The sequence below is a fragment of the Pteropus vampyrus genome, unplaced genomic scaffold (assembly GCF_000151845.1).
Source record: "Pteropus vampyrus isolate Shadow unplaced genomic scaffold, Pvam_2.0 Scaffold15, whole genome shotgun sequence".
NCBI lineage: Eukaryota > Metazoa > Chordata > Mammalia > Chiroptera > Pteropodidae > Pteropus > Pteropus vampyrus.
In genome coordinates this window covers 7,758,945-7,770,735 of record NW_011888796.1, presented here as the reverse complement: position 1 = coordinate 7,770,735, position 11,791 = coordinate 7,758,945, and the positions used below count along the sequence as shown (strand labels likewise).

General features: G+C 38.5%; 1 protein-coding gene across 1 annotated transcript in view; it reads right to left on the bottom strand.

The window, feature by feature from the left end:
• CCDC175 (coiled-coil domain containing 175) overlaps window positions 1-11,791 on the bottom strand; it is a 57,002-nt gene that overhangs the window by 11,384 nt on the left and 33,827 nt on the right. Inside the window, exons 12-17 of the mRNA XM_011386288.1 lie at window positions 10,005-10,029; window positions 8,438-8,576; window positions 4,478-4,557; window positions 3,157-3,309; window positions 357-459; window positions 53-135 (exon numbers count right to left, since the gene is read on the bottom strand). Of these exons, the coding sequence (XP_011384590.1) occupies window positions 53-135; window positions 357-459; window positions 3,157-3,309; window positions 4,478-4,557; window positions 8,438-8,576; window positions 10,005-10,029 (583 nt within the window). The remainder of the gene's footprint in view (window positions 1-52; window positions 136-356; window positions 460-3,156; window positions 3,310-4,477; window positions 4,558-8,437; window positions 8,577-10,004; window positions 10,030-11,791) is intronic.

The following is an 11,791-nucleotide window of genomic DNA, read 5'->3' as shown; positions in this document are numbered from 1 at the left end:
ATCTTACAAAACAGTTAGCTGAGTGAACGAAGCCAGGTACCAGTGTGCATACTCTATCATTCCATTTATATCCAATCCTTAGTGATGGGAAGCAGATCAATGGTTTCCAAAAACTAGAGGTGGAATGGGACCCAACTACAAAGGGACACAAGATAAATTTTTCAGGGATGAAATGTTCTGTATCTTGCTTGTGGTGGTAGTGGTTACCATGGTATGCACACTTGCCAAAACTCACTGAATTTAAGACAGATGCATTTTATTGTATGTGAATCAGTAACATTTGATTTAAAATGATTTAAGCAAAACAAAAAACTTTATTTTTTGTACGTGAAGGTCACCCATGACACATTACTTACTCTGATGAGCTATCAGATTCCAAGACAGGTTACTTGAGGTGTGTGTGAAGTCTTCTTCTCCCTGTTTGTATTGCTCTATCCTTTTCTTCAGATATGCGATGTACTAGAAATTAAAGGCGTGTAATTGCTTTAAGAAGTTTAGTTACTGTAGGTTAGTTATCCATGCAGTCACTCAGCAAACATTTATTGATTCCTCCTCTGTGCCATCGACTGTTCTAGGTGCAAGGGTAACGCTGATGAACAGAACCTTTGTCAAGCTTACATTCTGGTGAGGGAGATAAAGGATCCTGCTTTCTAGTAAGCACTTCAGCACCCAAATAGACATGGCATTCTGAATATAATTTTCCACAAAAAGAAATTTAAAAATATTCTGCCTAATGCATTGTGTCCACACACACACACACACACACACACACACACACACACACACACACAAATGTTCCTTATACAAAATGTGTATGCAGGGAGTGTCACAAGGCAGCAATTCTGCCTGACTGGAGGAGTTGGGCATAAGATCTCCGAGGGAGGGTTCATCGAGTCAGGAGACCCCATGGAACTGCTCACTCAAGTCGAATGTTTCATTGGGTTGGGTGATGGTGGTAGTAGTGAGTTGGGTACTACAGTCATGGCTTTCTGACCACCCAATGCTCAGGAACTCTAAGTCCCTGAGAACTCTGAAAGTACGGGCTTGGGGATATCAATTTGCACTGGCCCAGTTTTAAGGGAGAAATAGTTAGATACTAGAAACTACTGATAAAAGTCGAAGAAATGGCAGCCAGTACAATAAAAGGAGTAGACATGGAGCTGTTTATGTTCCATGCACATGGTACAGGGTCTGCTCATGCAGCCTTGAGCTTGTGTCAGGCTTTTCATGGTTTATTGGCAGGTTTTATTGTAAATCAAAGTGAAAGCCACCTTAATCCAAGTCCAAGTCATCATTCCTGCCCCTCTTTGAACATGGACCACTCTTTGTAGATTTGTCTATACAGCTGGCCTCTCATAACTTTCAAATGTGTTAACACATTGAATTGTAATTATCTATTTATAGACCCACTCCTCAGTCAGACGGTGAGATTCCTAAGGGTTTGGTTCAGCATCTTATTCATCTCTGTATTCACTGCATCTTCCCCACGATTTGGGACTCAGTGGGTGCTTAAAATGTCTGTGGAATGAATGGATGTAATCAGCAAAACAGAAAGTGGTGAGTGAACAAAATAACAGCACAGGGTCATCCGGGGATAACTAGATTGGACACTGAATCCAAAAGCAGAACTTTTAGAATCGGTCTTTCACATAGTCATTCATTTGCTCACTCATTACCAAGATAGCAATAAAATTTCAATTATTTTAATAAGTAATCTACATCATCTCAATAGGAAGACAGTATAGTGGAATATTTCCATGGGTGGATGCAATTCCTTACAGGTTTGTTTCAAGGGCCAGAAGAATGAACAGGTATTGCATGTGTGTGGGTTATTGTTGATGGTCCCCAGGCTTTGTGTGGCACATTTACATTTTCAAAGTTCATTAGTACTTTTTATGCCGTTTTAATTCTACCAAAAAACCTATGCTATTGGTGGAAAAACTGTTGCCATTTAACTAATGACAACAATTACCCAGAGAGGTAAAGGGATTTGCCCTTACTTAGAGTCTTACTGCTGTGAGACTGCTTTTATTTTTCCAGCTATTAAAATATTCTAAAAAATGTAGAGCCTCAATTTCTTCATCTATAAAAGAGGAAGAATGTATTATCCACATTATAAGATTATTGTGATCATCAAATAGGACTGAATCCTCCTTACATATGGGGGATTGTGCAAAACATTTGGAATACACTGATACAGATCCTGACGTGAAGGTCATTATGGTTTACTGAAAAAATGATACGATCAGTACAAAACAGACTGATTTTTTAAATGAGCAAGAGACTCGAACAAGAACTTCACAAAGAGGGTATACAAGTGGCCAACAACATATGGATAGATGCTTCATTAATCATCTGGAATATTCAAATAAAAACCACAATGGGACACCATTGTACACCCTTCAGAATGAGTAAGTTGAAAAAAGACCAAGTTTCAGAGAGAATGTGGAACAACTGGTGCTCTCATATGCTACTGCTGGAGTGGCCATTATTGCAACTTTTTTGGGAGATGGGCACTGTGAACTCAAGTGGACCCTATGCATCTCTATGGCTCTGTGATTCCACCTGAGTGTATACCCAACAGAAATATATACATATGTTCACTAAAAAGCATGTCCTAGAATGTTCATAGCAACACTGTTTGTAATAAAATAGCCCATTAGAAACTCTCTAAACCCCCATCAACAATAGAGTATATAAATAAATTGTACTATAGTCATACAATGGAATTCTTTACAGAATTATGAGAATGAATCAACCATAACTGCATGCAACAATAAGGATGAACCTCACAAACACAGTGTTGAGTGAAAGAGTATGTATTGTATCAGTCCAGATATATAATATTCAAAAGTAGGCAAAACTAGTCTATGGTGTTAGTAGTATGGTGTTGCCCTTGTGGGGAGGTTAGTGACAGGAAGGGACATAGGAGATATATGAATATCATTAACACTTTGTTTCTTGATCTGGGTGCCCATTACCCAGGTGTGTTCATTAAGCTGTACACTTATGGTTTAGGCATATATGATTTTCTGCATGTACTTTATGCTTCATTTAAAAACTTTTAAGAGCTATTCTCTCCTTTTTGCTCATAACTATTATGGGTTAGGCAATCAACCAAAATCGCTGTGCATACTGAAGTGCTCTTGAACTTACTTCTTTCAACCTTTTATTTTCCAGAAGCAAAGCTTCTGCTTTTATGTCATGTACATAGATTTCATTTTCTAAGTTCTTTAGAATTTCAAAATGAATTTTCATTTTATGGCTTTCTTGATCTCGTAATCCTTTTAATTCCTGTTTCAGTTTATCCTGCTCAGACATAAAACCCACAGTTATCTCACAGAGTTCAACAAGCAGGGCACCAATATATTAAATTGCCCACCAATATATTAGGACCCACATTCAGAGAGGGGTCCTAATTAATTCCTGAACCATCAGCAGAGGCTACGGATACTTTCCCTTAGAAAAACTTTATATTAAAGTCAAAATCTGATTCATGGAAATTTATTCATGGACTCAGGTACATGGACCCCAAGTTAAGCTGTTAAGACAGCTTCGCAAAATAGAATATACATTGATATATAAACAATCGTCTGGCAAAAACGGAGGAGAGCAAAACTTATTGATGCTTTTCAGAGAGGATTTAATATTTTTCAAAGTAAAGGAGTATTACTTTATGGATTTTTTCAGGATTTTCTATTGTTTACTGAATTTCTATTTACTTCTTAGTTTTTATATTGTCATAAAACATATAATCTTTATTCATTGTATAATCATCACTAGCAGCACCTTATTAAGAAATAGAATTGTGCATACAGTATATTACTTGTAATTTTCCCCTTCAGATTTCTCTATACCCACAGCATGTTAAAAGTTACTTGTGATATCAAAGAATAGAATGTTCCCATTTTTAACTAACCAAGTCCACATATACATGTTTATCATTAACTATTAATTATATATTTAAAAAAGTAGTAAACATTTCTTTATCTGCTCCCATTTCATCCACTCCCTCCCCACCCTGCAACCTCTGACCACTTATCCTTGTCTTCGTAGGAAAATACCAGGATAACATATCTAAAAAGAACTTTAGAAAGCATAATCCAATCTCTACCTTACAAATAAGAGAACTGAGGCCCCCCCGCCCACTCAGTTATTTTCCCATGGTTACATGTTAGTTGCTCCTGGGGTCCCTCTCTCTCTCTCTGTTTATATGTACATATATATACACACATATACACGTATATATGTATGTGTATATGTATACTGTGTGTATATGTGTGTGTATGTTGTGACTAAAATTTCAAAACATCGGTAATAAAATGTGGGTTTTCTGAAAACGGTAATACTTACCTGGCACCATTTATAAAATAAATGTGGGTTTTCTGAAAACTCCAATGGTGCCAGGTAAGTATTACCGTCCTTATATACCAGCATTCTAATAAAAGAAAGGAGAATGAATGCATCAGCTCTTTACCATGCTGTTAAAGTATCTTGAAAATTCTTTTGTCTTTTGAAAAATGAGACTGTTCAGTAAATTCTGATCCTGCTTTTGTGCTATAAAAAAAGAGAAAGAGAGAGAAAGATAACTACACACAACGTTCTTTAGTTTAAAATACATATTAATCGAAATAAGACGTTCGCCTGGTTTTAAGAGTAAATACTACTATTAGGCTTATAACAAAAACTAGCAGTCAAGTGCTCCCCAATGCCACATCCACCCCTGTGTTTGACTCCTTAGAATCAACTATTTTTAACTAATTTTAGCTTTTTCATCTTCCATTTTCTTTAAAAATGCTTATACGGTTATTTCTTGATGTGTCATCTTTAGACAATTTCTACTTCCTAAAATAGTAGAGGAGGGCACAGCATGCTTACTCCCATCCCGGAATCCTCAGCCCACACCCACGACCTCCACATTTTCTCCCTGTAACCTCCCCATAAAGTTATGGTTGTCATTTAAGTGAAATTTAACTGTTTAGATCACTATGACAATGTTGATACCATTCATTTATGAGACAAATGGTGTAGTACGATTATATTTCCTTTCTTGTATAATTTTTTTGTTTTCTGGAGTTAAAAATTGCCTCATTTTATTTTTATTTGCTTAGTTTTCCATGTACATATCATAGTTCCTATCAAAATCTATAACAGAATTATAAAATCTTTCTGAATATTACTTCCCACATGGTCAAACACCTGAGGTAACCTATCAGTTCCATTTCTCTTCCCTCCCCCACTGCTTTCTGTACTTGTTTTTCTTTAGACGTGATGCACAGCTGATCTTCTGGGACTTCCCTTTGCATCTCTCTTGTGTTGGACTTCCTGTTTGCTGAATCTTATATCTTCCTCTTTTTCTTGATTTATTCCCTCTGTTTGTTGAAGCAAATTTTGTAGTAGTTTCCTGAGACACAGTAAATGAGGTATTTTCAGATCCTGTATATCTAAATATGTCTCTATTCTATATTTATACTTGACTGATAATTTGGATGGGTATTTAAGGCTGGAAATTAATTTCTCTCAGAATTTTAAAGGCGACGTCCTCTAACTTCTGGTATCATATTGCGGTGAAGAAATCTGAACAATCGGATTCCTAATCTTTTGTATGAGATCCGCTTTTTCTCTCCAGGAGCCTTTAGGATCTTCTCTTTCTCTTTTTTCTCCTAAAATCCCACAGTGATGTGGCTTAGTGTTCTTTCTTTCATGTATTGTACTGGAGATTTGATGGGTCCTTTCAAATTGAAAACACATATTTTCCAGTTCTGAGAAATATTTTTGCATTATCTTTAATAACTTTATCCTTTCCATGTATTTCCATTCTCTTTTTCCGGACTTCCTGTTAGATATTTGACATCTCAGAATAGTCAGATTTTTTTTTAACCCTTTTATACTGTTTCTCATCTCCTTATTTTCTGAGAGATTTCTTTAACTTTTCTTATAATCCTCTTATTAAGTTCAAAATTTTTAGTTATTATACTTTTCATTTCCAAGAGCTCTTTATCATTCTCCATTCTTTATTTTAAGCATCTTGTTCTTTTTTTCACAAATGCATTATCTCCTTTTACTTCTCTAAGACTATATCTGTGAAATATATTCTCTATAAACTATAGAGACTATATTCTCTAAGAATACGTTCTAATGTTCTTTGTGTTATCTATGTTGCCACCAGGTTCTGTTTCTCTGTTAGTGTCACATTGAAGTTTCTCCTGAGACATCTGGTAATTTTTGACTGTCTAATCCTATTTAAAAATGAGGCACTGAAAGGTTTGTTTCCTGGACAAACTTCTCTGTACAGTGATCAGGGAGGGACCAGCCATTTTTGTCGGGAGACCCTCAGATGTTAGATACTGTGGGGCTTTTCTCTGAAACTTCAGTTTCTTTAACAAAGAATCTAACCATCTCCTTTTTTGTGGTGGGAAAGGGATTACAGAAGAGTCATATAACACAACTGGCTGGGAGCCTTCAGCAAGCTGAGCAGTGAGTAGAAGGGCGTCTCAGTATGACATCTGTCTTCTGCTCTCAATGATATCTGATATCCTGCAGATATCAGATATTGGACCCTCTGGTCCAATTTCTCTGCCAGCATTGGGGAGGAATAGTCACTTAGCTACACAGGAGAGGACATTTGGCCTGGAGGTCTAACTACTCATCAGAAAGACTTTCAACCAATCTTTAGTCCAATGACTCATATCAGCCTTCACGGTATCGGGGTCTTCCAATGGCCAAGACTTCCCAGGTCCTGTGGAGGGAACTTCTTGCCTTCATGGTGTGCTTCTTTACAGGCACTTGCTATTCATATTTCTCTCTCTGCTAATCCTTCTATCCAATTACACCTTCCAAAATTTTGTTGATATTTATTATCTGCTGATGTCTTCTCTGCCAGTCTCTTGTACTTGCGGGTTTATATCTTTTTTAAAAAATCTTTAACACACATTTTTATGAAGTTTCATCAGGGAGAAAAGATAGATGCTCATGATTTATCCATCATATTTAACCGAAAGTCACAACATGGATCCTTATGTGTCCTGAGTCCTGATGTTCCATCCTCTGTAAATCTCACTGCTGGCTGGTGACATATATTTTCCTATTCTCTGAAGCACATTGCTCTTATGGCCCCTTTCCTTTCTTTCTTCTGCCTTCCCTTCCTTTCTCTCCTTCATCAGTATTTTCTCTTTTCTTTACCTTAAGAGAATCAGTAGTTGCAATATGTTGCTTACTTTCATGCAGTGTTTCTTACAACCTCTACTTAGTGCAAGGATGGATCAGAGGAAATGATAAAAAATAGAAAATTGGGAATGGAGTACATATTTATTATGAGTCTTGGTAAAAGTGGTAAAATACCAAGAAAACCCACCTGAGATGACTAAATGAAAACCTGATAAGAAGTGGAAAATCAGCTGAAGAATGGGAACCAGACCAATTACCCAGGTATTTATTCTTATTATATTCTTATGTTCTTAAGAATCCACCTCCTTGGCAATAACTATTCATTTAAAATATTTGTTTATTTCAAATGTGAACTTATTGGGTTTCCATATGATTGTCTCTTTTTGACACGGACTGTCTTAATTTCCATACCCATATTCATCTCACCAGCAGATCATTCCTGTCCTAGTGCACATTTTTTGTTCCCATTCCACTCCTTTCTTTAATTTTGGTCCTGGCCTTTCAATCCTCATGGCGCTTCCTCCATCATTGAGAAGATAGGCATTCTGGAAGCTGTCCTGCTAAACAACCTGTAGGGACTCCTTGGATAATGATCCTCAACTCCCCAAATGCAAGACAAGACTCATATCTCTAGGGATGATTCTAGATCTGTAAATTTGAGGGTGCTGCATTAGATGACCAATTCAATCTTCTGTGTGTATGGAGAAAATAATGATTTTTATATTAAACACACACATAATTGTGCCATGTAATAAGATGCAGAGCATACATACTTTCAGGCACATTTCACATTCTCTACAAAGCCCCCAGATCTGAGACAAGCTCTAATTTATCTCTGCCTCAGGTAGGTTAGTGAAAAAAAACTGAGAGGTACCTACTTGATCAAAGTCATAGCTGGGTATGAGATATAATTGGCAAATTCATGGTAAGACACAGAAAAAAAATCTCCACATGGTAGTAAATAAAGAAGTTGGTTCTACCTTTACCAAGTACAGAGAGAAAGCACATAATACAGTTGCTACTAATTCTTAATTTTAAACAGTCTTTAAAATAGAAAAGGAAAAATTTGACAGCTGCAAGAGTAAGATTCTGTAATGTGGAGGAGAGGAAATTAGTAGATGAGACAAAAACTAGAGACTAGAGAGTTAAAGGTGATGGGGGAAATTGGAGGAATGCCCATTGCTTTGATTGCTGACCTATCTCGTGCTCGAAGACAACAGTGAAATCCTTACCTGGGCTCGAGGTCAATTAGTAAGCGCTTCATATGTACCTGTGAGAATATCATTGAGCTCGTCGACCCTTTTGCTTTTGCTCTTATACTCTTCTTCTGCCATTTGAAGTTGTGGAAGACACTCAAATAGTTCATCTTCCTTTCCTTTGGTACTTTCTGTTTCTTTAACGAATTTTTCCTTCAGAGAAAGTAAAGCTAATTGTGAGGTATGATTTTAGAGAATTTACATAACACCCCAGAGTAGAACATAAGTTATTCAAGGGGTAGAGTTCTGTCTTGGTATCCTGAGGCATATGGCAAAGGTACCAGGAACATACTAGATATTTAAAAAATATTTGCTGGCTGACCCATTGACTCTCTGGCAATCTATAAAGTAAGAAGATTAGATTCAATAGCTTTCCAAAGAGTTGCTCAGTTCTATAGCTCTATTGCTATGATTCTATTAATGCTTCCATATATGTACCTCAAAATCATTTGAGAAAATTTCTCGTTTGATCGTATTTTTTTGGAAAAAAAAAAAAAAACAACCAGATAGCAAAACAGAATATACACAAGTTCTAAGAAATGTGTATGTAAGTAAGAAATGGGGAGAGGGGTAACAGTAATTGGATATAATACTATAACAAATGGGTAAGAAGTGCCCAGAGCAAAACACGAAGATGCCCGTTTAATTACTCAAACTCAGGTTTTATTTAGTTTCAGATGGAATAATAGCTGGGTCTCTTGCAGAAAGTCAGGATAGGTTTAAAATAATGACAAAGGCAGAGACAGCCAGCTAACATTTACTATCTATTCTCCCGTCCTTGAATATCAGGATTCCTGAGCTTCAGCTGAACATTTGGCTGCCAGCTAGAGTGATTGCTCTGTTTCCCTTGCAGGTGAGTGAGACCAACCAATTTGTGAGCAGAATTGTATGTGCTACTTCTAGGTCTTGCCCCTGCAATGAGAAGGGTTATGTGTTCCATTGGCCCTTTCCTCCTGCCCCTGGCTGGAAGAGGATAAAAATAGAAGCCACCACTTCGGCTCGCAGGTGTTAGCCTCATGCTGAGGATGGCAGAGCTGCCCTCCCAGCCTGGGATTGCCTATACCAAGAAAAAAAAATAAATGTCTCTTGCTGTCATGACCACAACAGTGAGGCTTCTCAACTATGTACGCAGACTCTTAAGATTTGAATAGGCCATACTTGACCCAGTTCATTCTTAAAAACATTAATTTTTTATTTTAATTTTTATCCAAGTTGTCTGCACATAATTTGAAGAAATCCCTGAGTGCTAGCAGGGCAACACCAGGCATGCTTCCCCTGCAGGAGGTGTCCTAAAACACAGTCGGCCAGAGGCTGATGCCCTTTGACTCCACCAAAGGGCTAACTCATATGTGAGAAAGAGACCCACAGCAGTGGGTGTGGTAGCCTTCCTGGCTTAGAAGCCCCATGTTCAAATAGGAACCGACATCTCTTGGGCATATCTGCTAGCACCCCGCAAGGTACGTGCCCACTTAAAGGAGGCTCCAGACCCAGGAAATCCCTATATTCTGGTTTCCCACCAGTTATTCTCCCAGTCAAGATGCAACATACCAGTCAGGGGTCATTCTATACAAACGATGTTACCTGATAATACGCATTTATCTGGCTACTAGAGGAAGAAGTCAAAATGTTAAGCCAAGGTCAATTTCCCAATAAAGGAGAGAGGGTTGCTAACCCTTTAGAACACATCTTGTTTGTGTTCACTGTATTTTGGCATCTCATTGACAGAGCAGCTTGCTCTCGCCCTAATTAACACAGTGGCCAGATATGACTCCTTCCAAATTGCCATTAGAATCCTTATAAATAAATATTCAAAGAAAAACACACATAAAACATCATAATTTAAAAATATCACAAAGCAGAATCAGGAATAAATTTCTCCAGACTGCATTGTTGAAAAACTCAACAGTGAATTATTTATATTATATTCTCTAAAAAAGAATAGCCTGGGGGGATAAGGAGGTATGCCAGTGCTTTAATTCATTCCCATTGTCTGCATGTGGCTTAGACCACCAGAGTTCCCCTGACAGAAACCATGCTCTTGTTTTATGCTTTGAGAGAGGGTTTGGGTACCAGGTGCTGCTGCAGCTCAGGTAAGCCAGTGTTTGTCTTCTGGCTCAGCTTACTGGAGTGAGGCAGCTGGTCAGGCCCGCAGCTTCCTCAGTTCCTTCAAATTCTCCATCTGCTTTCCTGATTCCTGAGCTGCATGCAAACTTAGCTCAGTGAGGACTCACTCAGAGATGAAGCTTCTGCTGCAACTCCTTGGAGTCAGAGCCTTGGAGAAGAGAGAGACCAATGCAGAATGCAGGTACCACTCCACACTCGTGAGTTCCAGCTCATCCTCCGACTTGCAGTTTGACCTTGCCTGTGTCTGCTTCCTGTTCATCTTTCTTTCCCAACTGCCTCCTTGCTGCCTTTAGGCCCCAGCTCCATATGCAAAGCTGATAGCCTCAGTAGACTGTGTCATCAGCTCCCACAACTGCAAAAGGTCAAATCCTCTAAAAAAGCCCTTTTCTGGTGGCTCTTTTTCTCCTACTGAACCCCGCCAGATACAGGGCTGTTGGACCCAGCAATCCAATCATGCTCCATATGTCTGTGATAGATCATAATGATGTAGACGCCTGATGTGAGCTCTGATTGAGAATCGGAGTGTAGGCCCCCAGTAGTGGAGCCAAGTCTTTAGAGGACTTAGTCACAGCACTACATGGGAGGCAATATCTATCAAGATCTGAAAGTTTATATTTTAAACCAGTCACTAATATTCAGCGCTGTTTTCCTTAGACAGAATCTATGTGTCAGGGGCCCAAGTGGTGGTGGGACTTCTCACTATTAAACCTAATGCTTTTGCTTTCCCTCCCCATGAGTGTGGGTTCTGTCAGTTTAGAGATCCTACAACTGATGAGAATAATGATTCCACCAAGAGTACAATATTGATTCCATAAACCAAAATCTGAAATTGCTTCTACTCTATTTTGGGCTCCTTGTGCCACTAAACTAAAGGCAGAAAATGAGATTCCAATGTGCCCAGCATTATTGATGATGATTGTAAAGGAAGAAAAAGGTAATACCATTACCTTGAAAACGTGTGTTTTCTGTTGTGTTTTCAGGGACATGACACCTCTGGGTCTCCTGGGTAATTTCAGCGCCCTTTTTTGCCACCTCCCCCAGCATCCATGCCCTGTTCTATCCCAGGTCAGCTCTTGGCAGTTTTCAAGTCAGTACAGTGTCCTCTCTCTAAGGAGGATTTCTGAGGCTGGCCTGCCTCCTTGGTCTCCTTTACCCTTTGTCAGTCTTCCCAGCCACTCTCATGCCAGCCAGGCGTGGCATCCTGCACCACTCCATCTGTCTCCATGGATTTTTGCCAATACTTC